The sequence below is a fragment of the Lissotriton vulgaris genome, chromosome 6, assembly GCF_964263255.1.
Source record: "Lissotriton vulgaris chromosome 6, aLisVul1.2, whole genome shotgun sequence".
Taxonomy (NCBI): domain Eukaryota; kingdom Metazoa; phylum Chordata; class Amphibia; order Caudata; family Salamandridae; genus Lissotriton; species Lissotriton vulgaris.
Genome location: NC_141694.1, coordinates 360,167,420 through 360,195,363, shown reverse-complemented (window position 1 = coordinate 360,195,363; position 27,944 = coordinate 360,167,420). Strand labels below are relative to the sequence as shown.

The window sequence follows — 27,944 nt, the reverse complement described above, 5'->3', positions numbered from 1 at the left end:
CGGGGCACCGAGTAACCAGAGTACTTCGGGGAATGGTCCCGCCGCTAGGCCCGCAGAAGGTAGATAACCCCTGAACGCCTGCATATGTGAACAAGAGAGTGCATCAGCGGCATGATTCAGTACACCCGGTCCATGTTTCGCCCTGAACTGCACATTCAGTCTCATGCAAAGTAGTACAATTTCCTTCAACAATCTCAATATCCACTTGCAGCGTGCTGCCTGATTATTTATACATTCAACAACAGTCATATTGTCGGACCAAAATACCACAGAGCGATCTCTGAACTCGTCCGGCCATGCCTTCAGAGCCACAAAAATAGGGAATAGCTCGAGGAACCCAATGTTATTTGTGAGACCACTGGTGTGCCACCACGCCGGCCATGTTTGCGCCAACCATCGATTACCAAAGATGGCGCCAAATCCCACGCTCCCCGCCGAGTCAGTCCACAAACCTAGCTCGTCCGAAGACGCTGGTGGCTTGTTCCATACCACTCGACCGTTGAAGTCCGCCAGAAATGCCAACCAAATGCGCATGTCCTGGCGAACCTCTGCAGACAGTCTTGTGCGGTGGTGTCCTTCCTTGAGACCAACCATAGATTGTGCAATAGAGCGGGAAAAGGGGCGGGCCATTGGTATCACTCTCAAGGCAAAGTTAAGCTGACCCACTGCTTGTTGTAACTGATGCAGGGTCACTTTCTCCTTACTAAGGCACATTTCCAGCGAAGCCCTGAATTTCGCTACTTTTTCTACTGGCAAACGGAAACATCCCTCCACAGAATCGAGTTCAATTCCCAGAAACTCCAGTGAAGTAGATGGTCCCACCGTCTTACCCGGTGCCAATGGCACTCCGAATTCCTTCATGAGGATGCAAAAATCCTGTAACCCCTGCGCACATTTTGTGTCGCGGGCTGCCCCCAAGAACAGAAAATCATCTAAGTAATGCATAACATGGCCATGCCCAGTGGCTTCGGTGAATGCCCATTCCAAAAAACAGCTGAATTTCTCAAAATAAGCACAAGAGATGGAACAACCCATTGGCATACATCTATCCATGTAGTAACGTCCTTGGAACACAAAGCCTAACAGATGCTGATCCCGTGGGTGTACCGGGAGCAACCGGAACGCCGACTCGATATCTGACTTCGCCATCAGCGCTCCGGGCCCCAGGCGATTCAACATGGTGACGGCATCATCGAAGGATGCGTACCGCACCGAACAAACTTCCGGGTCAATCGCATCGTTCACCGAGAGACCCCTCGGAGCCGACAGGTTATGGATCAGCCTAAATTCCCCTGGGTCTTTCTTGGGGACCACTCCTAACGGGGAACAGATGAAATTTGCTACTGGCGGGTGCCCATATGGGCCCGCCACCCGGCCCAGGGTAACCTCTTTTGCAATCTTCCTCTCCACCACCGCTGGATTATGTTGAGCCGATAGTTGGTTTCTACAAAGTGGTTCCCCACAAAAGTCCCCCGCCGGGATGTGGAAACCATATAAGAATCCATTCCTCAACACCCCAGCGGAGACATGATCAGGGTATTCGTTCAGCCAGGGGATCATTGCCATGATATCAACGGGGGTAGGTAACTGTACACAGTGGTCCCCCTCAGTCTTGTTTGGACCCTCCTCTACCTCCCGACCCACCATTCTTGGATCTGCACGAACTCTCGGGTGCGAGGAATTCCCGCAACCCGCACACGCATGTTTGAACTTACATGTCCCTTGTGGTCTGGTGCAGTTGCCCCTGTTAAAGCTCCAACAGACCCCTCTCTTTCCCCCATTCCCACCAGTCCTTGCCTGGAGGTCGCCACCGGCGCCCGTTCGAAAGGGCACCGCGGGCTGTTGGCGGGAAGACCCCGACCCATTCCCGCCCGGCGAGGACGACTTCGTCGCGCCAGGCAGGAGCTGCTTCTGCCAAGAAATCGAGTCGAGACAATCCAGCGTCAGAGATGGATCGAACTCTTTGGCCTTACGGAATTTCATATCGTACCCCATCCATTCATTTCCCTCATACGTTTCATAAAAATCCATTATTCGTGCCTGATAGCAAGACAATTCAGGCAACACCTCGGGCTTACGTTCCCCAATAATTGCAGTAAACATCGCAAAGGCCTTGGCCCAATTTGTGATTGTCTCATCGACCCTGAATCCCGCCATCTTGGCTCGCCAGACACTCGGGTGCCACAAATCTTCCTGCGTCTTAGCATACTCTATCTCGCGATGGTCAGTCAACAGAGAGAACATATTTACATACTTGTCAGCCCATATCAATTCTTTCGTGGCCAACGGGATATGTTGAACCACTCTCTCCCGTCTTGAGGGCAAAGAGCCCTCCCCCACAACTGGCAATGCCTGCTTACCTGGCTCGGTTGTCGTTCCCAATGTTTTTCCGACGCCAGCTGCCGGTCCTTCTGGGGTCATCTGTGGGGGAACAAGAGGGAGATTCGCCTTTGCGGCATCTCGCGACTGCCGCAACTGCTGAATTAGTAACCTGGCCTCTTCGGCCGTGTCTCCAGGTGCCGTAGCACCCCCTGTTTTTCTGCCGAGCCATGCGGCCAACTGGGCGGCCAATTCAGGAGGCATGTCTTCCTCGTTGGCCGGCGTAATCACAACCGGAATCGGCTGACCCGCGTCTGGGATTGGTACCGGGGCCTCCACTGGAATGGCCGGGCTCACCGGGGGTACCTCGGGGACCGGGACCTCTCCCCCTGCTGCCTTATTCCTGGCCCGTTTCCCCCTACCCTCAGGGGCGACTCCCGGCAATGCCGGGCCTATTACCTTCTTTGGTTTACCCGGATTGTTCATCGCAGCCATCTGCTTCTTCATGTTCGCCATATCTCGGCCAAGCGCCGGGACCATAACCACGTTACGTTCGATCTTTGCCATTCTGCTTACCAACATGCGAAGCACCTGGTCATTCCCGGACCTCTTTCCTGCCTTCTTGCCAGACATTGTTGTCGAATATTCGTACCAAGTCGATCAACACGGTCCTGGATCCTTTAGCCTCGAAGTCACTGAAAGAGAAACACAAGAATTACAAGTTCTCAAAATTGCTCCTTGTTCCGTCGAGGGCTCACGTGCAACGAGTGGGTGCAGCTTCCAATCACAGGAACAAGAGGATGCTTCTTCGGATTCCCGCTCTCTTTATTCCACTTCGGGAGGGCGTGAACCCTCCGCTGGTACGCCTACTGGCCGTGGCCATCGGTGTAGGTGTCTAGGACAACCCCTCTTGGGCGGGAAAAAGGCGCCCCCCGGCTACGCCGCTTCGGGCATACCAGCCGTGACACGCCCCCCACCCGAAATGGTTTCCCGGGAGGATCCGGGCCCCCAACCATACATTCGGGGGGACCGAGTGGTCGCCCCTTTCCATTAGATGGTTCTGCTGCCCTAGTAAGGCATGTTTATTATTTTTTCCTACTTTCTATTCCCACTAGTAAAATATGGCCTTGTGTATACTAATATTATCATCCTAATTTCGAATCTCATGTAGAAGTGGTAACCCCAAAGTAGAATTGCATCCTATTGTTTGAGCAGTGTGGTCAATAGCAGCAGTTTTTGGAAATGAAAAGAAATGTGTTTGAAAATCACTAGATTTTGCGTAGTTCACAGATGTGATTAGGCATGTTTTCCTCCTGCTACAGCAGCTCGATAAACACTTTTCAAATGTGTTTGCTCTAATAAAGCACTTATAAAACTATTTACACTTGCAACAGTATATTTTGCATTTTTGTCTTGTAGGTCATGATTGGTGCATAATCCAACTGGGAATGCCAGGTGTTATACATGGCTTTGATGTGGACACACGCTTTTTCATAGGCAACTATACTCCTAGAATATCAGTCCAGGCTGCAAACTTGAATCAAGGTAAACAATTGATATTTACTATTTTTTTTTTAAATTGTTAATATGAATAACTAATACTGATGAATATAAATTCTTGTTTCCTTATATTTTTTCTAAATCATTTCTTGTGGCTAGACTGAGGCCAGTCTTTTCATTAGCTACTTAGGGCCAGATGTAGGAGCCCTAATACAGGTCGGAAACGGACGATTTCGGCCGTTTCCAACCGGTATTAGGGTTTTCAGATGTAGGGGCATGTTATTTTAAGAATCAGTAATTTTATCGATTCAGTAAATATACCGATTCTGTAAGATACCGAATCGGTATATTTACCGAATCGGTAAATCCATATGTAGGTGACACTTCTAAGAGTGCCACAGGCCCTTAAGAGTCAGTATTTTACCACCCAATCCTATTGTGTGGTAAAATACCGAATTCAGGTGTGCATGCACACCTATGCAATGTGACACACAGACATGCCCTTAGGGCATGGCATGTCTGTGTGTCACATGGCACACATGCCTGTATTTGGGGTGCTAGAGGGTGTCAAAGTGGCACCCCCTGCACCCTTGCTGGAATCGGTATTTACCGAATCGGTAAATACCGATTCGGTAATACCCATTGATTCCTATGGGCTTCAATGCCCATAGGAATCAATGGGCATTACCGAATCGGTATTTACAGAATCGGTAAATACCGAATCTTAACGATTCGGTATTTACCGATTCTGTAATACCTACACCCCCTATCCCCCCCTCTCTATTTTACCACTTCTTAAATACCGAATCGGAAAAATTCGGTATTTAAGAAGTGGTAAAATAAAATTACCTACATCTAGGCCCTAGTCTTCTCCAATCACCTCTCACACTGAAAAGTCATAACACTATCTTGCCATGCAAATCTACTTATATTAATAAGCAGCCTTAGGTTTTACTGATGATTAAAGATTTTAGGACCAGCTTTACAAGCACATATAGTGGGTGGGCTTTTTTAGGGTGTCCCATCCAAATACCGATTCCTTTTGATATGTAATATTGTTTTGCAAAAAAATCTAGTTGCAAAACATTGACATTTTATCGACTATTGAAAGGTAGTGGTAACCCAGTTACGAAAGGGGCGGGAGCCCATAAGGGGCCCCTTCACCCTTGTGAATGGTCAAAAAAACATCTTTTAGGAGCAAAACGTTTTCAAAAGTTTTCTTTCCCCTAAATGCAGCTTGTTTACCTTCAAGGAAAATGAGCTATGTTTAAAAAAAGACTGCTTGATTTAAAAGCTATAATTGAAATGATCTCTACGGACCCCAGTAGGCCACCATCCCTGTTTTGGCACAAGTCCTAGTGAGTTGGAGTTTGCGCTCTACCTCATTAATATGCATGTGGTAGGTCAGATTCCGACCCTGGAGGATTCCGAAAATACTGGTTGAAAATTATACCCAGTAACTTGCGACCAGTAGACAGTACATATGGCTCCATAGTCAGTCTTACCCTTTGAATTATATATAACTGGTGTACAGATACCTGCAGCAGATTTGCACCTTGTCGCATTTGTAGATATACCCCTGTTCCTGAGACCCAGTTACTGACATTATAACTACTGCCTGATAGAGCTCAATTTTGTACGAAATGTTTTGACTGCATTTAAAAAATTACAGTTCATGGTCTTTGTGGTCTGGGCAGATACTAAAACATATTTACCTCTCTGCTGGGGGTGGATGAGGAATTTCGCAGCCATATTGTCTATACGGCATCCTGACATCTACAAAGGTGCACACTGTTTGAGGGTGTATCTTTCTGTTTCCTGTACACACTGACAGAGCACTAGTCTCTACCACAGTCAGTGTGCAAGGGTGCTCAGCTGCTCTTTGGTGAGGAGTATGAGTGTCCTCACAAGGGTTTGGAGTGCTCCTAACGGAAGCACGTCTAGTGGAGGCACAAATGAGGGCCAGGTGCCAGCAGCGGTGCCAGGACCAGACTATGGCAGTGCAGCCAACTTTGATCTCAACCAGAATGATGCAGCAGAGGCACTGAGGAAATTGTACTAAAGCTTCATGTGGGTGGGGGCACAAAATGCCCACTAACGAATGGTTTGTAGACATTCTGAATCTATACTGAAGAGGATATACCTTTTGAAGTCAATAATTTGATGACCATCTTATGAGTGTTTGTTGGTGTTCTCTGCGAGGCCCTACTTTTGAAGCTTTTTACATTTGTTTTATATTATTCATGAATGAATAAAAAACGTTATTAATAAAATATACCATTTATTCTGTTACAAATATACATTTCACCACACCCTCTGATGGAATTCTTGCTCAATCAGATCCAGTTGAACTCAAGATATGCCCAGTACCATATTCATCACATATTTTACTGTAGAGTCCCAGTACGATTCCATACATACATTTCGTCCCAATAGTACTTTCGACCTGGTTCTTATTACAGTATTCCTCAGGACATGTCAAACTTGTAGGTTAGATTCTTGGATGTGTCACAAATTCCACAAGAAATGTGTGAAATATTTTTTTTTCTTAGAAACGTATGTTTTTTTAACAAATCATTGTTGAGAAAAGTTGCATTAAATGGGAACATCTGTCTACAGGTGTGCATATCAAGCTATTTAACGTTTGGCATTCCAGGATGTGCTAACAGAAATAGTGATTTTGTTGAAGCAATGCCTAGCAGTGGCCAACGGGCCTAGTTCTCTTTCTAAAAGGAGTTGATTCTTGATCTAGAAAAAGAGAAGACTTTTTGTTATACCTTGCACCACCAGTGTCCCTGTTAGATTGACTTTGACAGCAGAGCTGGAAAAGCTAATTCGACAACCTAACTCTGGGACCAGAGCTAGACAAGTTTTTTATTCCACTGGCTAGTTCCTTGGTGAGCTGTAGCCAATGTAGGCTGGTTTTGAAAGCTCAAGGCCGCTCCTGGTGCCTCTGTCACTTTCCCCAGCTCCTTGAGGTTAATTGCAGCAGTCTCGCAGAGGCTTCAAGACAGAGAAAAAGAGGGAGAGAGTGGGAGGGGAAGGCAGAGAGAGAAGAGAGGAGGAAGAGAGTGAACGGATGGATCTTAAGAGGCAGCTAGTGTGAGGAGAGGAAAGAAGTGGGACGGGTTTCTGCATTTTTACCAATGCTGCATTTGATTCCCCCGTCCAGCCTACCTGAGGATGAGGCTCCTCTACCTTCTTATTTTCCTTTGTACCACTAGTGAAGCTTTTAGTGTCCAGAAACTTGGGTATCCTAGTAGTAAGAATCCCCAAGAGTGGAGTCAGATTTAGTGGACACTCCTCAACATTTGAGAGCCTATTCTTTCCATCCATGCCCCTTGCTGTGTATATGAGTAAAGATGTTTGTACCCTGATTGATTTTGTGAGAATAACAGCCGATAAAGAATCATCTATTCATGTTAAAACCTGTATTTTCCTATCAATTATGTCTACTTAGGTCCTCAACATCATAAGTGGCACAGTGGTCCTGAATTACCTGGTCTGCAAATTATGAGCCCAACAATTCCAGCCCTACTGACATCAGGGCTCATTTCACAGTGTGTGGATGAGCACAATAGCTTAGCCTGCCTCCCCACCCCCAACCAAACCTATGCAACACCAAACGCAGAACATACAGTGCTCCCCTAGTCATTCCTTGGACAATGTTCCCCAAGCAGCTAGGCCAGGTGCGAGTCCATGCCTGGTCACATGCAAAGTCATATATTAGAGGCCCTGACCTAACCCAACTAATGCACAAGGTAAGCACACAAGGCCCCCCAAATCTCAAGTATGCCTGGCACATCCTTGCCGGAATGGACATGCACTGCCTTAGGAAATAAGCTTTACAATGGCATACTCAAACACTGTGTGGATTGGGGAAGTTGTTAAACTCAAAGTTTATTAGGCAATGTGTCACAAGAGTCAAGATTAAAAACAGCATTTCTAGATACAGTCAATAATGCAAAGATTGTCTCAAAAAGGGAATTCAAGATATGAATTCAGAAAAACCATCAAGTTTTAATACGAATTAAAAGGTATAATACAGGGAAAAGTAAATTTCAAAAGCAGCAGGAAACTCATTGTCTTACATAGAAGTCATTTGCCATGTAGGTTATCAAATGCAGAATAAATAATAATGGTAAAACATCTAAGAAATGCTATGTCTTCAGTGTCCAGCAAAATCAGTAAGAAATAGAACATAATCCATAAAATAGGCCATATCTGTCTCACTCACCAAGTTCCATATCCAGAAGGTGCTGAGGAAGATTTTCGAGTGGCTCCCAACCAGTACCCGGAAAACATTCATGCTCACCCTGGTCTCAAGCAAGCAGGACTTCAGAAACACCCTTTATGCTGGGTTAAAAAAAAAACTCACTACGGGCTGTATTACACAAAGGGCCCCAGAGGCGTAATTGGTGTTTGTGCCTTGTGCGTGTGTGCCTCTGGGGCAGATAGGCATTACAGGAGAAGCTGCAGATGCTTGTACAGACCCTTCTCTAATACATATGGTACTGGTGCACACATGGCACCAGCGCTTTTTTTTTTTATTATTGAAAATTCATTGGTACAAAAAACAGATACATCTTAATGAAGAAAAAAAAAAAAAGAAATTTCATTATTTCATAATACGTTTCAGCATACATTTAAAACATCATACATAACGCTAGTCATTCTATAAATAAATGTGCAGGGGTTTGCATATACGAATAAATATACATATTAGAAACTCATCGTCCGGTGATCAAAGCTGCCCCTCCCTCCAAATTTTAAAGGGGTCCCATATCTTATTTCCAAAATCCCGCTTTTTCTTACCCTTATAAGAATATAGAGTAGATTCGATATTGTGAATACCAAGAAGCCTGGTCAGCCACAATTGGAAGGTTGGGGCATTAGGGTCCTTCCAAGCAGCTGATAGTAGGATACGTAAAACAGCAACAGCTATAAAGATAAAAGCCTCTGTTTCTTTGTTCAGACGGGCCATTTTACTGTCACTCCCGAGAATCATTATTGTCGGGGATAGGCAGATCTTTAAGCCTAGCAGCCCCTCTAGAAATTTCTCTATCTCAGATTTGATCAAACTAAGCTGCTCACAGTGAAAGAACATATGTAATAAATCCCCTGGACCTTTCTGACACCTGGGGCAGTTACTGTCATTTCTCATGCCCCAATCATGTAGCTTAGATGGTGTATAATACAGGTTAAAAAGTGTTTTAAAATGCTGAACCTTCAAATTTGAGGATCGAAGTACCTGCTTATCCAAGCTCAGGGCCTTATCAAAATTGGTATCTGGATCTTGAAGTCTAACTGCCCAGGCAACCTTGTGTTTCTAAAGTTCGTCTGGGGATTTTTCAATAATTGCTTGATATATACTGCTGATCCTATCTCCTCCTCCTAGCAAATACCCCAGCACAGGGCAATATGACTCAGGCAGGATAACAGACATAGCCGATTTAAGTGTTTGTGAAACCTGGAAGTACTTAAAGATTTGGTCGTTGGGGAGACCATATTTCTCTTGCAGCCAGTTGAAGCTAGCGACGCTTCCATTCAACGTCACATTGCCCACCGTCCGAATACCCAACTGCTCCCAGCATTTCCAAGCCCCATCCACACCCAAATTTGGTGTATACCCTGAGTTCCACAGCGGGGTATATAGATTTATCTTAGGGATATGGAATAGTTTCTGCAGATTTTTTCCACAAATCCCAGGCACTTAAAGCCGCCTTATAGCGGGATTTTTAAAAAAAATCTGCGACTGGTTTTTCTCAACAAAACCCCCACAGCCTCCTTTCCCATCAGTAGTTCGTAAATTGAAGGTAAAACATATAAATCTGAGGTAGGATCATTTGTATATCTCTCTCTGGAAATTGGCTCAAATAATATGGACATCTGAGTTAACAAACCAGCCCAGTGGTAGAATCTGATATTTGGAATCGCCAAGCCTCCGCGTTCCTGGGGGAGGGTCATACATTTTAATGCCCTCCTGGTTTTACCATACTGCCATAAAAAACTGTTAAAGATAGACTCAATCTTTTTTAACATACCCTCCTCAATTAAATATGGTATACATCTAAACAGATACAGTAATTTAGGTAGCATGGTCATCTTTAACACGTTGGCTCTCCCAATGAGTGTAAGGTGCAATGAGTCCATCCGCTTTAAATCCGATTCGATTTTCTTAAAAAGTGGGAGATAATTATCTTGTATAATAGAGCCTATTTCAGCATTAATTATTACCCCGAGATAAGTGGCCGAGTCGACATATCTTTGATCGATTTTAACTATCCCCCTGGAACAAATTACCTGGGTCTTCGACTCATTCAAGCGATACCCCGAATACATACCAAACTCGCTAGCGATCTCTACCAATATCTGCATAGCCTCAGCTGGCTTTGGTGTAATTACTGCCAGGTCATCGGCGTATGCCAGTATTTTGCTCGTAAATCCATTTGTTACTGCCGGCTGTATTCCCCCGTTCCCTAGAATCTGCCTAACCAGGGGGTCGATATACAGAGCAAACAGGATGGGTGAGCAGGGACACCCTTGACGGGTGCCCCTGCTTATCCCAATCCTGTCCGAACTCTGGCCCATCAGCTGTATTCAGGCCCTTGTGTCGCAATACATGGCTTTAATGGCCGTCCTGATTTTCGGGCCAAACCCTCTCGCCATCAATACATTCCATAGATAGACCCACTTGACGCGGTCGAACGCTTTTTCTGCGTCAAGGAGGATCATGGCGACTCCTCTCCCCCCAGCAGCATAGGCCTCAAACAGTGAGATTGCTCTTCTAACATGGTCCGCCGTTCCACGACCGGGGATAAACCCATGCTGCCATGGGGAGACGAGTTCTCCAATAACCCTCCCCAACCGCATAGCCAGGATCTTGGCATAAAGCTTGTTATCCGAGTTTATCAAAGATATAGGCCTGTATGACCCTGGGTTTTCCCTCGGCTTTCCTTTTTTATGGAAAACTATGATGTTGGTATTTTTCCATGTTTCCGGGATCTTACCCGTACCTAAGATGCCATTGAATAGGTCCAATAATATTGGACCCAGCTCTCCTGAGAGGCATTTATACATCTCGAGAGGGATGCCATCTGGCCCAGCCGCCTTGCCAGCAGCCAGGTCAGATAGTGCCTCGCGGATCTCATCCCCCGTTATATCCAGCTCCAATTTTTCTCTCTCTACTGGTCCCAATTTAGGCCCATTATCTGGATAACCGCCGGTTACGTATGTCCCATCCATTTCCTCCTTATACAGGGTTTCGTAGAAATTAGCAAAGACTGAAAGGATGCCCTGGGGTTCCACCACATCCCGTCCATTCTCACGAATGCTTGTTATTATGCTCTTAGTATAATCTTGTCTGATCCTTAGCGCTAATTCCTTACCAGCCTGCTCCCCAGTTTCATAATCCCTCCTCCTGTATGTCCAATATTCTGCTGCCGCCTTTTCTGCAAAGTATTTTTGTAATTCGGCTTTAATTAGGCAAATGTTAATTTGGCTCTCTCTACCTTCCCTCCCTTGGGTTATATCCTGGCAGTGTTGTTCTTCTGCCTTGCCTAGCTCCCCCAAAAGCCTGACCTTAGTGACTTGCTCTTTTTTCCTAGACTGCGCAGAGTAACTAATAACCTCCCCCCTTAATACTGCTTTAAATGAATCCCACACAGAATTCCTTGATGCGCTGTACCGATTGGCATCAAAGAATTTGCGTGCCCATTTCTGCATATGTTCAACAAAATGTACATCAGCCAGAAGCTTTCGATTGAATGTCCAAGCCCTGGAGCTCCTAACTGGCCCCAAACCTTTATATATAATTGCCAATGGGTTATGATCCGAGAGGACCTTGGGAAGTTTCCTAATACTGATCTTACTAATTTCTGTTGATGATATCAAGAAATAGTCCAATTTGCTATACCTCTGGTGGGGACAGGAGAAGTATGTATAGCCTGGATCTTTAGGCTCCTTTGCCCCCCAGACATCCATTAAACCGTGCGACAACATCATGGAACGGAGAGCCATGAATACCCTGGGTTTTCTGCCAGCATATGAGCTTCCCTCAGAAAGATCCGTGAAGATATTAAAATTACCACAGACCAGTATGGGCATCGGCCATAATGACAGTTCCTCTTTCAAATTTTCAAAAACCTCTGGGTCATCCTGGTTTGAGCCACCACCAGCGCTATTGAGGGAGGCCATTCCCTTATTTCCATAGCTTCATGCAAATGGCAAAATCACTTTGCCTCTGTACCCATGCTGTATTACCGACATGGGTGCAGAGGCAAACACGCCTTTAGGAGGCGCACTGCATGTGCGCCACAAAAAGGTGTCTTCGGAGAAAGAGCAGCCTATTTCAAGTAAACATGGATCCCCGCCTGTACCTATGGCTACTTTCCAAAGGCAGACATGCCCTATGCAAATATCAAAATCTGGGGCCCTTTTCATTTAAAAGGAATGGAATGCCATGATGCAGCGCTCCCTATGCTACTGAGGGGTCAGTCACAGACATATTTAAGAAGCAGATTTATATAGCAGAGCTTATCACCCGTCATTCTGATGACCTAGTAGCATCATAGCTGGGTGTTTCAAGTAGATGCTCGAGTAGTATTGCAATACTATCTCAGGAAATTGTAGATGTCCCATCTCACTGTAGCCTTGCTATGAGTGATGTGGACGGAGAGGCAAACTCACCACCCTGGAATGGTGTACTCTTGTCTATGAGGATTTCCTTTAGAATTACCTGAGATGCAATCATTTCCCCAGTTTTGGACTCATCTCTTTAGTAGAGGCAGGTTGTTTATTTTTTTTAGCTTTGGGACATTTGTTATAGTCATGCACTGTAAGGAAAAGGTAACATCCATCAGACAAATAGTCAAACGCAAACTAATTTATGACGAAGTCTATGGGTATGGAAAAATCACTGGATCCTGACACCTGATACAGTAGATAATTGGATGCCCGGAGTTCCAATTGCTGACCAATATTATGACACTAGAAGTTCCGTCAGTTTCATATCTTGGTTTGTATGATTCCTTGATGAATGGCAAGGGTCAGCTTCAGAAAGCATAGCAACAGAGTTGAACATACTAAAATTGTCAGGATTACGTTCCACAGGATCCGGTCGTTGATAATGGGGGTCCACCTCCTAACGTTACCAACTCCCTGATGGCAGAACACCGGGAATTGGAACCATTAAGTGAGGGAAATCAGGAACGGGGAGGGTACTGCTGGGACAAAAGCTCTGAAATGATATCAGAACATACAAAACCGTTAAACACACTGAAACAGTGAAATAGCTACTCTCATCAATTCTCGCTAAGTAAGGCCCACCATAGAAGCACAGATACACACCTGAAACACAGAGTCTCTTTACCCCCAGCAGAGTAATCATAGAAAACAAGGAAGGCGTCACAATTACTACCACCAGCAATATCCACTGATGACAGCAACCAAGAAGTACTGGTAGGACAAGGCAAAATAAAGAGTCTTCAACAACTGATTATTGTAACCCCATAACCAGCTTGTTCTAAAGAACTGAAAGTGCAAGAGGAGTATTCACAACCCCAAATAGTAAATGAACTGAAGTAACAATTCACCACGAACGGTCAATGCACACAAAGCCAAATACTTCCATGGGAATCACGGCAGCAAGTGGTTGCCCAACACACCTTGCTCCGCTTCAAATGAAGAAATGATTAATCTTTTGACGGTAACGCGTGGCCAGCAGACACACTGCGCTCCGCTCTTAGGCTGGTAAAAAAGATGAACACGGTAACATGTGGCAGCCCCACTGTGTTCCGCGTTCCGACGAAAGCTCCAAATCACAAAGTAGATCCGCGTGGCCATCCGGCACACAGCGTAGAGGATAAGGCAAGCGCAGCCGCGCTGACAGCCTTGGAGCCCCGAGAACACTAAAAGAAGATAGGCAGCGGTAACGTGTGGTCGGCCGACACACTACGTTCCGTTGCCGCTGAGGAGCTGCTGACAATCACTCACCACCGCCTTCACTCCAGCTGGACAGGAGCGGTAACGAAGCCTCAAGACCCGTTCCTACGGACCTCCGAGCAAGACCCGGAACAACAACAGAATTACGCGCATGAGCCGATGCGCGCACACACGCTAAGTAGCTTCCTGGACAAAGGCTCATGGGAAATGTAGTTTACAGGCTAGGTAGGCGCAAAAGGAAGCCCGAACCTGACAGTAGGTCCCCCTCCCTAGCGCCTCCTAGGGCCAGGCTTAGCCGGGAAATGAGCATGAAAGCGTTGCACCGCCGCTGGAGCGTGAACATTCTGCTGAGGCTCCCATGTATTGTCCTCCACCGAATACCCTTTCCATGCGACCAGGTACCACAGCGCTCCCCGTTTCCATTTAGAATCACGTATGCATTTCACCTCGTACTCGTCCCCACCATCGATCGACACCAGAGGGGTCGCCTTCCGTACATAGGACAAGGCAGGTTTCAGCAGGCTGCTGTGGAAGACAGGGTGTGTGTGCATACTGGCAGGTAGTTTCAACTTGAAAGCCACAGGATTCACCTTCTTTGTGATGACATACGGACCGATGAAGCGAGGATGGAACACACTACGCAGTTTGAAGCGTATATTCTTGGTAGAGAGCCAAACGTGGTCCCCCACCTGATAATCCGGTCCGTCCCTTTGATGAACATCGGCCCACCGCTTGTAAGCCACCTTGGCCTTGGTCAAATGCTTGATGAGCTGTTTCTGTACTGAGTGTAGCTTCCGCACTGTGGTATACACTGAGGGCTGAGCAGACACGCTCTCAGGAATCTTGGCAGGGAGTATGTTGGCATCCACCCCATACGTGGCATAGAAAGGGGACATACCCACCGAGCAATGCCAGGCATTGTTGTACACCAATTCAGCCATCCATAGCAACGATACCCATGAGTCATGTGCTGTACTGGCGTAACAACGGAGGTATTTCTTTAGTGTCTGATTAAGCCTCTCCATTTGACCATCCGTCTGGGGATGGAAGCTGGTGGATAAAGACGACTTGATCTGCAACACAGCACACCAGTACTTCCAGAACCTGGCTATGAATTGAGGGCCCCTGTCCGAGACTATGACCTCAGGTACCCCATGTAACCGGATCACTTCTGTAAGCAGTAGTTGAGCCGTCTGACCAGCCATTGGTAGATTGATGCAAGGTATAAAGTGACCCAGTTTGGTCAGGCTGTCCACCACGACCAGAATTGCAGATTTTCCCTGATCAGAAGGCAACCCGGTTACAAAATCCAAACTTATTGTTTGCCAGGGCTTTCTTGGCGTCGGCATGGGCATCAGTTTTCCTCTCATCCTTCCGCTGTCTGTCTTTGCACTTGCACATACTGCACAACAAGCAACCCACAGTGTAACGTCTTTTTTCAGAGTCAACCCCCAGAAATGCCTCTGGACTAGATGGATGGTCTTGAACACTCCCTGATGTCTTGCCAGAGGAACCACATGGCACCATCGAAAAGCTTCTTGTTGCAAGGCGATGGAGGGCAAGAACAGCTGAGTGTTTATGAAAGGCAAACCATTCTTCATGGATCTGCTGTTACCTTTGGCCGCCCAGGTATCCCAGAGAGAAGGGGTCTTTGCATTCCTTATCTTACTCAGGAATGAGTCCGCACTGAGCACACAAACCACTTTATCCAGTTCTATTATGGATTCCATAACCGGTACACCAACGGTTTCACCTTCGTCTTGTCTAGACAGAGCGTCAGCCTTTCTATCCTCGCTACCTGGCCTGAAAGTGATGACGAAATTGAATTCTGCAAAAAACAGCATCCATCTCATTTGACGTTGAGACAAATGCCTGGCTGTCTGCAATACATGCAGATTCCGGTGATCAGAATACACCGTCACCGGATGATCCGCACCCCACAGGTAATGTTTCCATTCTTGGAAAGCCCTATTTACTGCCAAGAGTTCTTTTTCAGAAACCGTATAGTTCTTTTCGGCTGTATTCAGTTTTCTAGAGAGATATGCCACAGGATGTAATTGACCGGTCTCTGAATCTCTTTGTGACAGGATAGCCCCTAGTGCCTCATCGGCTGCATCCGCTTCCACTATGAAAGGCAAGTCTGTCTTTGGATGGGCCAACACCGGGGCTGAAGTGAAAGCCTGTTTCAGACACGTAAAGGCCTGTTCTGCCTCCAACGACCAACAAAAAGACACTCCTTTTCGTAACAGACGTGTCAAAGGGACTGCCCTCTGTGAGAACCCTACGATAAAACGCCTGTAGTAGTTTGCGAAGCCCAGAAAGCTTTGTACCTCTTTTACTGACTTGGGCGTAGGCCAGTTCTGAACAGCTAAGACTTTGCGATCTGCCATGCGTAATCCCTCGGGGTGTAACATGACTCCCAGGAATTCAATGGAGTCCACCCCAAACTCGCACTTGCTTAGCTTGCAAAACAGTTTATGTTCTCTCAATTTCTGGAGTACCTTGCTGACTTGTGCTGTATGTCTGTCTACCTCCTCAGAGTAAATCAGAATATCGTCAATATATACAACCACACAGACATCCATGTATTCTCTCAACACGTCATTCAATTGCAAAGCCCAAATGGCATGACCAGGTATTCATACAAGCCATAATGGGTCTTAAATGCGGTCTTCCATTCATCCCCTGCCCTGACGCGGACTAAGTGGTAAGCCCCTCTGAGATCAAGCCTGGTGTATATCTTGGCGTTTCGGACCTGGTCTAGCAACACCGGAATGAGTGGCAAGGGGTATCTATTGCGAACTGTAACCTTGTTGAGCCTGCGATAATCTACACAGGCTCGCAAATCACCATTTGCTTTTGATATAAAAAACAAAGAGGAAGCAGAAGGCGAATGGGAAGGGCGGATAAACCCTATCTTCACATAATGGTCTAGGTATTCTTTCAGGTACTTTGTTTCAGGGACTGACAAAGCATAAACCCTACACGTGGGAATCACCGCACCTTCTACTAGATCTATTCCGCAGTCGTATTCTCTGTGTGGGGGTAGCTGCTCTGCCATAACCTCACTGAATACGTCTTGAAACTCCTGATAACACAAAGGTAGAACCACCACCTTGTCAGCCGCAGTGGCTAAATTATGGGAATAAGTCAAAGCTACAACATGAGGAGTCAGCTCAGACACAATGTGAGCCCTGCAACTGGGATCTACAAATTCCAGAGTCTTTTCTCTCCAGTTCACCAAAGGGTTGTGGTGGCTGAGCCACGGCATACCCAAGATAACTTCGTATTGGGGTGCCTCTATGATGTTCAAACGTATCTCCTCCCGATGTAACCCTCCCGGTACTGACAAGGATAACACCAAGTCCTCTGTTCTCTCAGTTATAAGGCCTGACTTCAGAGGTTTGCCATCCACAGCCCATACCTGCTCAGGGCTGTCCCTCTGAATCCTGCCTAATGCTAAAGAGGATACTAAGCCGCTATCTACAAAGTTCCCCGTAGCCCCTGAGTCCACCATTACCAGTACTTGGTGTACCTGAGCCTGGTTTTCCAAGGACATGGTAAGCACTATATGTGATTCATGTTCCTGAATTTCAGGGGCGGTGAGGGACGGGAGTTTCCAGCTCTTCTCCACCTTTTCTTGAGGGGGCCCTTCTTCTGTGGCAATGGAGGATACCGATGCTTTAGAATTACGTGACCAAGTCCCTGCTGCTCTAGGTTTTGAGGGACATTCCCTAACATAATGGCCCTTTTTTCCGCAATACATACACAACCCTAGTACTCTCCTGCTTTCCTTCTCTGCTCTTGCCAAAGGGGCCCTAACAGCTCCTATCTCCATGGGTTCACTACTGGAGTCTATAGGTTGGCTTGCCTTGCGAGGGCAATAATCGGGACGATAATTCCCTCTATCAGCTCTGAGTCTGTCGCCCCCTCTGTCAGTGAGTCTCCCATCCAACCTAAGGGAAAGACTAATCATATCCGAGCATGTGAGAGGCTGAGGATCAATTTGAGCTATGACATCCTTTAAGCCCTCACGCAACCCTTGATAGTATATGGACATACGTTTCTCTTCAGGCCATGCAGTCTCTGCAATTAACCTGTTGAACATAGTGAGGTAGGTAACCAGGTCTTGTCTTCCTTGTCTCAACTCTAGCAGTTCTCTATCTGCGCTAAAGGTAGTGGCTCTCCTGTCAAATACCTTCTCAAACTCTGCACGGAATGCCGTCCAATTGGATAGAATGGCATTGTCGTTCCGTAACAGAGGTACCGCCCAGTTGGCCGCATCCCCACTTAAATAAGAGATCGGGAAAGCCACCCGAGAATGATTAGAAGGAAACAATGATGGTTTACAGGAAAAATGCATCAACACTTGAGTGAGAAATATCTGTGTCTTAGTGGGATCACCGGAATATCTCTCGGGGTTAGCCAGGGGAATTGGGGGGGGTATTGTCACCTGAACCGGCGGGGCAGCAGTCGTAGCGTCAAAGGGGTTTCTGGCTAACTTATCCACCTTTTCACGCAAAGCAGCTGCTTCCGACTTAGAAGCAAGCAGTTCTTGTTGCACTAGAACCAGTGCTTGAAACACATCATCCATGGTGGCCCTTATTCCGTAAACCACCGGTTCGGGTGGAACACAACTCGTGGGCGCGTAATTCTGTCAGGATTACGTTCCACAGGATCCGGTCGTTGATAATGGGGGTCCACCTCCTAACGTTACCAACTCCCTGATAGCAGAACACAGGGAATTGGAAGCATTAAGCGAGGGAAATCAGGAACGGGGAGGGGACTGCTGGGACAAAGGCTCTGAAATGATATAAGAACATACAAAACCGTTAAACATACTGAAACAGTGAAATAGCTACTCTCATCAATTCTTGCTAAGTAAGGCCCACCATAGAAGCACACATACACACCTGAAACACAGAGTCTCTTTACCCCCAGCAGAGTAATCATAGAAAACAAGGAAGGCGTCACAATTACTACCACCAGCAATATCCACTGATGACAGCAACCAAGAAGTACTGGTAGGACAAGGCAAAATAAAGAGTCTTCAACAACTGATTATTGTAACCCCATAACCAGCTTGTTGTAAAGAACTAAAAGTGCAAGAGGAGTATTCACAACCCCAAATAGTAAATGAACTGAAGTAACAAGTCACCACGAAAGGTCAATGCACACAAAGCCAAATACTTCCATGGGAATCACGGCAGCAAGTGGTTGCCCAACACACCTTGCTCCGCTTCAAACGAAGAAATGATTAATCATTTGACGGTAACGCGATGCCAGCAGACACAATGTGCTCCGCTCTTAGGCTGGTAAGAAAGATAAACACGGTAACATGTGGCAGCCACCACTATGTTCCGCGTTCCGACGAAAGCTCCAAATCACAAAGTAGATCCGCGTGGCCAGCCGGCACACAGCGTAGAGGATAAGGCAAGCGCAGCCGCGCTGACAGCCTCGGAGCCCCGAGAACACTAAAAGAAGATAGTCAGCGTTAACGTGTGGTCGGCCGACACACTACGTTCCGTTGGCGCTGAGGAGCTGCTGACGATCACTCACCACCGCCTTCACTCAAGCTGGACAGGAGCGGTAACGAAGCCTCAAGACCCGTTCCTACGGACCTCCGAGCAAGACCCGGAACAACAACATAATTACGCGCATGAGCCGATGCGCGCACACACGCTAAGTAGCTTCCTGGACCAAGGGCTCATGGGAAATGTAGTTTACAGGCTAGGTAGGCGCAAAAGGAAGCCCGAACCTGACAAAAATACAGCCACCTCTGAGCATCAGCCTATCTTCAGTGCCTTGCTTGCAGGATCTTATTGAATGAAATGAAATGTGATATTTATAAAGCGCAAACTGTCACTCCGGAAGGAGCCTTCAGGCGCTATATGGATAAAGACAAAGTTCGCAGTGAAGAATGGAGACCTAGATGAGGGCTTGACAAAATTCATCTGATGCTCCAAAGATCCAGGTCTTTAGGGCCTTCCTAAACTGCATTTCAGGTTCTATAGATCTAAATTTATTTGGCATTAGATTCAAGGCCTTTGCTCCAAACATGGCTGCAGATTTCCCTCCCCGCCTTTTGAGTTTGAAACCTAGTGGCTTGAGGAGGTTTGCTGACGAAGATCTAAGTAGCCTCGTTGTAGTATATGGTATGAATATTGTTGACAGATATACTGACCCCAGTCGGCGAATAGCTCTAAAGGTGGTAACAAGAAGTTTGAATAAAGTTCTCTTGTGTAGTGGAAGCCAGTGAAGAGATTTCAGAGCTGCTATGGCGGAAGCCCTACAAGGAAGTTTCAAGACCAATCTGACTGCTGCGTGCTGCACTACTTGTAGCCTCTTCAGGGTTGATTTATGGGCCCCTGTCAGGAGGCTGTTACAATAACCTAGGCGCGAGAGTATCAGTGCCACCACAACTGTTTTCCAGGCTTAAAGAGGGCTAAGATCCCCCCAAAAATTCAAGGTTTTAATTAAACCAAAGTAGGTCCCAGCCAACCTAAGTGCATGGAGTTTAAAAGAGAGTGCGGAGTCGAACAACACTCCCAGAATTTTAGCCACTTCCACAGTGACTGGGGGAGCTGCTACAGCCTCAGGCCACCAGGCCTTAGGTTGAAAGGGATTGTCTTTTCCTATCAGCAGGATTTCTATTTTGTGTGTACTACACCAGAGGTGGTTGTTTTTCATCCATTTGATGACCTCTGTAAGTCAGAATTTAAAATTTTCTTCTGCGTCCGTGGAATTTTTACTGAGTGACAGGATCAGCTGCGTATGGTCAGCATAAGATGTTATCTCAATCCCAAATGATGAAATAAGGGAGATCGGCGGAGCCAGATATATATTGAATAGCAGTGGACTGAGTGAGGAGCCCTGTGGGACTCCTGCAGTTATGGTTCGTTCTGAGGACAGAAAGGGGCCGAGAGAGACTGCTTGCCTCCGGTTGGTCAGGGAGGACTTGATCCAGGCTAGTGCAGTGTCAGAAATGCCGCAGGATTTTAGTCTGGCCAAAAGTATGTAGTCAGAGATGGTATCAAAGGCGGCAGACAAATCAAGCAGGATCAGCACTGCCTTCCTGCCATTATCTGTGATGAATTTCAGAATGTCTGTTATCTCTAGCAGTGCAGATTCTGTAGAGTGTTTGGGGTAAAAACCTGACTGTCGAGGGTGGACGGTCTGAGAGGTTTCAAAAAAGTTTGAGAGCTTCTTATGACCATTCTTTCAGTTATTTTACCCAAAATTGGCAGCAGGGTTATAGGCCGAAGATTGTTAAAGTTGGATGAGTCCACGTTTAGTTTTTTCTTTAGTTGCTTCACTATGGCAAGTTTCCACTTGTCAGGCACCGTGCCGGAGCCAAGAGAGGAATTCACAATGTGGTTGATCACTGGATTTACTATATCCATGATTTAATGCAATGTCACAGGTGGGCACGCATCCAGTGGTGAACCTGATTTACAGGCTAAAATTGCTGCATGTGTATGCAAAAGAATGACAGGTTGAAAGGCATGCAAGAAGGACCTATTGCGCATATGGTCCAGTTTGTGATCGTTGACGAGTTCTTGTGAACTTAATGTTCCAAAATCCTTTTGGATATTCTTAGGCTGTCCGGTTTTACGTTGAAACCCATAATAACTGATAAAACCCCACCGAAAGGGAAATAGCCCTCACCAGTGTAAACATATAAACACTGAAAAAACACCTGCAAAACCACAAACTAAATGCCATTCAAAAAAGGAAAAGGAGAGTACAAGTGTCCTTTTTTTCTTCCTGAAGGGTCCAATACAAAGTAACTTTATTATACAAGCTAGCAGCAACAAAGAATGTGATAACATTATTCTGCTTGGGTTTTGTTGTTTAGGAATGACACTAAAATATTGTTTCTTCTTCCTTTTGCTTTTTTCAGTTTTGTGGTCTTAGGCCTAAAGATGGAGGGTTTAGAAGCACATTTTAGGTCTTGTTTAATTATTTATAAACTGTAGAGAATCAGGAAATGTTAAAATCGTATTTGATATATTGGCTGCATTTGATTCTTTCACTGATAGGTAAAATGGCTGGTTTCATAAGAATCTTTCCCAATATGTGCCATCACATTTACCCACAGAGAGTAGGTAAACATCCTTGATACATCAGCCCCCAGTTTCTAGTGAGTTGGTATTGATAGTAGATAAATTGCCAACACCTGAGGCTTTAAACATTCAAAGCAAGGTATAGTGACAAGTATATGTGAAAAGAGTGCTATCACCAAGCATCTGGGTTAGTGGTGAAAACATGATACCAGACTTTTGGAAAACATGGAATGTAGTGTCACTTGGAATGCTGCTGCAAAAAGGTTCTTTCCAAGTTCAACAATGATTGGAGTGATATTGCTTGTATTTGCAGTGATTCAGCTTCAGCTGAAAAAGTTGTGTGATGACCTGCCAAAATCGATATCTGAGCTAAAGTGCTTCCCTGTAAGAGATCCTTGCCACTTTTTAGGTGGTATGCTGGAAGTATCTTTACAATCTTCAGAGTTAATGAAGAATGCTATTGACTTTTTTGTCCATTCTTGTGAACTGTTTTGTTACGCAGGGGATCTAAAACGCAACTATTTCTCATTTTGTGCTTTGTGTGGCATTAAAGAAAGAGCCATCCCACCTGTTTCGCTTAGCTGATGGTTTCTCAGATCAAGGGGCTGTGAATGCTATATTATCCATGTTGCAACCGTTTACAGAATTTGTGGTGAGTGATGATGCCAAAGGCAAGAAATGAGAGGATCTTTGGTCGCATATTTCTAGTGATATGAAAAAAGTGCACTGTACTACATTCTTAGATTTTTACAGGAAAACATAACTGCTGTAGTGGACATAATTAAAAAAAAATTGAGTCTGAAAAAACCCTTGTCTGCCAAGTGTTCAGCAAAGTTGGTGTAGATGTGAAACGTCTCCTTGAGAGTATGCTGGGCGACACCTTTAGTGACTTTGGAACTGCAACATGTTCCATGCCACTTGGTAAGCAAAGCAATGTTCAATAGTAATTCAGGAACTTTTATTTTACAATGTATGAGAAAAGGCTTGCAATGATGCATAGAAATGTCCCTTCACCAACCATGGCATTTGAAGTCAATAAAACTTCATTGTGGTACTCTGTACAAGTCCTAGATCCTTTCTGTAAAGGGGAATATTCTCTGTAGTTTCAAAAGTGCTGTTTCATGTTTGACCGCTTCAATAACTCTGAGGGCATAAGAGCCCAGTTCAACGCAAATGTTGCAGAACCTGCCCAGAGAATCGCAATCTTCAAGTGCACCAGTATTGGCACGGAAAGTTGTCAGTGGCCAGAGTTAGCAAATTGTGAACTGGCTGTATTTGCGCTGCTTGTCTCAAGTGCCAATGTTGAGAGGGATTTTTCACAGATAAAAGTTTACATGGGAAAGAAAGAGTGAGCGCATATGTCCAAAGACTCACTGAAGAAGTATTGTATGGTGTACGACAATAAGTTAGATTTGGAAAATTGTATTTGGACCTCATATACACTGCCTTTATACCATGCACTATCCGTGCAGAAAGCAAGCAATATTAACTGTGTAGCGGTTTTATTAAGTGGGCGTTGCCACGTCGGCCAACGTACGTCCGCAGCACTACAGAGGTAGTGCTCGCGACGGCCAATGGCCAAGGGGCGCATCAAAGGGAATAAAAGCAAACCTTGCCATAAACGCCGGAAAAACACTGTTTCTGTTGTTTTTAATGCCTTGAAAATGTGTAACCACTAAAAACAACTGTTTTTTTAAGGTATTGAAATCACTGGAAACCACTAAAAAAAAAACAACAGAATGTACCGAAAATAGAAACTGAAAACAGGAAAGCCTAGATATTTTTAATTTTGTCCTCAAAGTATATCGCAATATCATTGCAGAGAGTCTGAGAAGGGGGAATTTCTGAGTGTAACGCTTTGGTGTCAATTAAAGAGTTTACGATTGAGAATATCTCTTTTTGATTGTGCATGGCCATAGCTATTCTGTTAAAAAAATTAACTTTTTTTGCTAATTTAATAGCAATATGATATTGTTTCGTGTGAATTTTAAAGACATGCAAATCGGCTAACTCGTAGCCCCTTCATCTACTTTGTAGTTGTTTACAGTGTAGGTGCTGCTTCGCTAGATCTAATGTAAACCATGGGTCATTATGCAATTTTGCTTTGCCCCTTCTAGTAGCGTGTTTAGATGGGATTAATTCCTCACTTATAGCCGTCATCCATGTGTGGAAACAGTAAGAATCCTCTACGGGATCACCAGTAAGAACTGGCTTGTTTTCTTGGGCAGGTTTGTCGAGGTTAGGGTTGGCAGTTAACAGATGCCATTTACGCCTGGGCACCGCCATAGGAGTATTCTTAGCTGCCTGTGCAGCCTTAGGCATTAAGATGGTCAAGGATATAAAGTAATGATCAGAACCGTCTTGAGGAGTAGGCGTATCTGTAAGGAGTGAGGTGAAGTTGGAGCAAACTCCATCCAGTGTATGTCATGCCCTATGTGTCTATGCCCTAACTAGTTGATTTAAGCCAAGGGGAGTGGTTAATTCCAGAAAGGTGGCGACCCCCGGGTCGTTTCTGAATGCTAGGTGCAGATTAATATCACGAGCATGGTGAAATTGGCGTATCTGAGCAGAACATGGCTGAGTGTTTCCCCTAATGAGTCAAGAAAGGCACTACTATGGCCAGGAGGGCAGTAAATCAAAGCCCCAGAAAAAGGGAGCCATTTATAGCGCAGCAGAAGCCGAAGCATTCCGCTATCTTAAGGGTAAGTAGGTCTAAATTTCTCCATTGTAGTGAGTCTCTGTGGATAATGGCCAACCCTCCTCCCCTAATAACCTCTCTGTCGTTCCTACAGATAGTATAGTTGGGGGGGTAGAGCAGTTGCAATATCTGGGTTACAATCTTCTTTTAACCAAGTTTCTGTTATGAATAGAAAATCTAATTTTTGTTCTATGATTAGATCTCTGATATCAAGTGCATGTTTGGCTAAGGAACGTGCATTTATTAATTCCCACTTTATTAGAACCCGATGGTTGGCTGCTTTATTTCCTACTATTGTGTTTTTGACTTCCATGAAAGGTAACTCTGCTCTGCATCCCCAGCAAGTTACCGGCCTCTAATTTTATCTACTTCCATATGGTGGTCACACTTACTGTTATTATTTGGATGCCTTAAGTGAGTTGACGAAAACACATTATCTGGATGGAAACCGGCAGCATAGCTGGCGCTGGACACGGGCTTTCATCTGCGCCATTCCCCACTTTTGTACTGTGAGGCAGGTACACCTATGGAGAGACTAAACTGTCTCCCTCTCAAGATGACGTCCACTAGGTGTGCTGGCGGAAGTGAGGAGAAATCTAGCATTGATGCTCCCTCCACTCAATCAGCAACAGCTATAGTGTAACGGGCAGAAAACGTGGGCGGTAAACAGGAGGAATTAGCGGGGTAAGAACAAAGTTTCGATTTTAAAACATCAATGCAAGTACCATCCGTTATAGTTTATATGCAACCTTTAAATTGGTAGAGAGTGCAGTAAATGAGCAGAAGACTTTAGTGGCGCAGTGCAAGTTTAAAATCAGATAGAACAGTGACAAGCAGTTTAAAATATCTTAGCTAGCACCTTAAGCCTACTAACAGCATTATCCCCCATCTTGGCTTCTTCTGTCTGATGGAACTGCTGTGGTCTGAAATTACATCATTTATTACATTTGGTCGCTCTTGGGATGATGCTTAGGTATTTGCTTTGAGAGTGGCAACCACTGTGTTCTCCAGAGCAAAGCCAGAGGCCCTCAATATCCTGCCATAGGTTAAACACACTCTTAAGTCAATCTCCTTAGGGATCATCCCTTAGAATGGTGTGACAGATAATCAGCAGAACTGCCACTTCGAGGCCAGTAAACTACAGGGAATGAGTACTTCTGCAATTGAAGAATCCCAAGTTGGTCACAAGACGGACGTTTGACTGCAATTGAAGAATCCAAAGGTGGTCTCGAGGCAATAACTCACATTCCCCTTGGAACTACAGATTTCATTGATGCTTTGCTGAGAGGAACAAGTCTTCATGTCATGATATTAACACAATAAGTGCAATGTAATGTCAATTAATTGTCTCCGATTCAGATTTCATGTGGGTGTGATCCCCATGAATGGAAGTCATATGCTCCAATATATTTGTCATTGCTGTTGGTCACACCTGCCAGGCCTGAAATTGCCTCCATTATGCAACTGAGAAGGACTTCAGCTTCACTCTATAAGCGGAAGTCTACAATCTTAAATAAGCCCTGCTAGCTCCTCACACCCAACATAGCTCTTGTGCACGACAGTATTTTAAATCTTGACTTTCCTGGAGGACTGGTTTTATTTGGTTTGTTGCTTTTAATGTAACATTTTTACTGTGTTGCTGCTTCAAATATACCCATATTGTACTTGTGTTAGTTGTTCTTCTTACCTGCTTGTTTGCACCTCTGGGCCGACCCGGTTCCGCCGCGGCTGACGTGCCCTTTGAGCGGAGGGCCGACCCTTTCTATCTTAGTGCACACTTCAGGGAGGACGCGGTCTAGTCGTCCTCCGGCAATACTTTATTTAAACACATGATGGTGCGGGCGCGCTGCGGACGCGCGCAGCGATCGCGCCTAAGGCAAGCCCGTCTGCGCCCGTCCGCGCCTGGACCGTGCCTAGTGCTCAAAACGCTGGTCGTTTGTCCTCTCAAAATTGTCAGGTATTCTGCTCAAGAGTTACACTCCTTCAATAAAATGAAGATAAATTGCTGTGTGGTAGGGCCTGGGGATAGCACTGTTTGCTGTGCATGCGGGTTCTCACTCCCACAAGAGTAAAGAATCACTGCCCTTGAATCTCCCCAGAATCTCCGGACTAATGACTTTAATAGTTCTCATGGGAGATCTATGCTCTATGGTGGTCTTGTTAACGCAAGATCATTGGGAAAGCATAAATACGAAGTAGCCTACACAATTGAAAACTTTGGTTTGGATATTCTCTTTATACCAGAAACTTGGACAGATGCCGCTTCAGACCCTGATTTTGTTATTGCGACTCCTGTGGGTTTCAGAGCGATTTGAGTAGACAGGTCTTTGATAAGAGGTGACGGAGTGGCTATTATTTTTAGAGAACACTTCTCAGTCACCTACCACCCTGTCTCTACTCCATTTTATGAGGCTCTCCAATTTACGTTTGAACTTAGCTCTAAACTGACATTCAAAGGCATTTTACTGTATCGCCCACCAGGTATGAGAAATACTTTTTTTACAAATCTCGATACCCTGCTTGAATCAATTTTTTTAAATAAGGATTTTACCATTCTTGGAGATTTCAACTTCCATTTGGAAGACACAGATACTAGAGACACAGCTATGCATTTAGATACCCTAGGAGCGGTAGGACTTGCCCGATTAGTGGTATCACTCATGCACGAGGCCGGTCACACGTTGGATGGTGTCTTCTCATCAGCCCACGGGCTCATAGTGAAAGACATTCTTCCTCTGTCATGGTCTGACCATTCACTTATTAAGTTTAGCCTTCCAGGGGAGGAGCTTCACACGCATTCAAGATGGCCGCGTGAGCTTAGGGCTCCCGAAACCCCCGTCGCCCCCGAATATATCCTGTCATTTATCCTGTTCACTGTAGCGTGCTTCTTGTTGCAGAACTGAAGAAGTATCAGAAGCTGAAAACCGCATCCGGACCGTGCCACGGAATCTAGAGTTGGAGAGTTGGGAAGTTTGCAGCCTGTCTGTCTCGGATGTCCGGCGCTTGGGCTGGCATTGTGCCCGAGGTGTAGTGCGACAACAACGGCACAAGTGACCGGAAGTGGCCGACCCGGCTTTGCGACTTGATTTGGTTTCACTTCTGATTTGCCCCGGGGCTCTTGGCGATCCTGCTGGGGTGTGCTTCAGATGATCGGAAACCCTAAGCTGCAACAGTGGGCCATATTGTGAGGACATGTTAACAAAGTGGAAGACTGTGGAATCAAAACTGAGGATTTTGCGTGGACGTTGCACCAGTGAGGGTGCTGAGACCTGGGGTCTTTGCCGATTATCGGGCACAACGGAACTGCAGACGGTGATCAGACTATCCTAAACATTCTAAAGAGTCGAGAGCAAAAGACTTGATATTGGCCAAACTATTACGATTATATAGCACTGCCAACCCGAATCAGACGACGAGTA

General features: G+C 45.5%; 1 protein-coding gene across 1 annotated transcript in view; it reads left to right on the top strand.

The window, feature by feature from the left end:
* Positions 1-27,944, top strand: part of ALLC (allantoicase) — a 798,769-nt gene that overhangs the window by 256,495 nt on the left and 514,330 nt on the right. Inside the window, exon 6 of the mRNA XM_086926374.1 lies at positions 3,739-3,864. Within this exon, the coding sequence (XP_086782500.1) occupies positions 3,739-3,864 (126 nt within the window). The remainder of the gene's footprint in view (positions 1-3,738; positions 3,865-27,944) is intronic.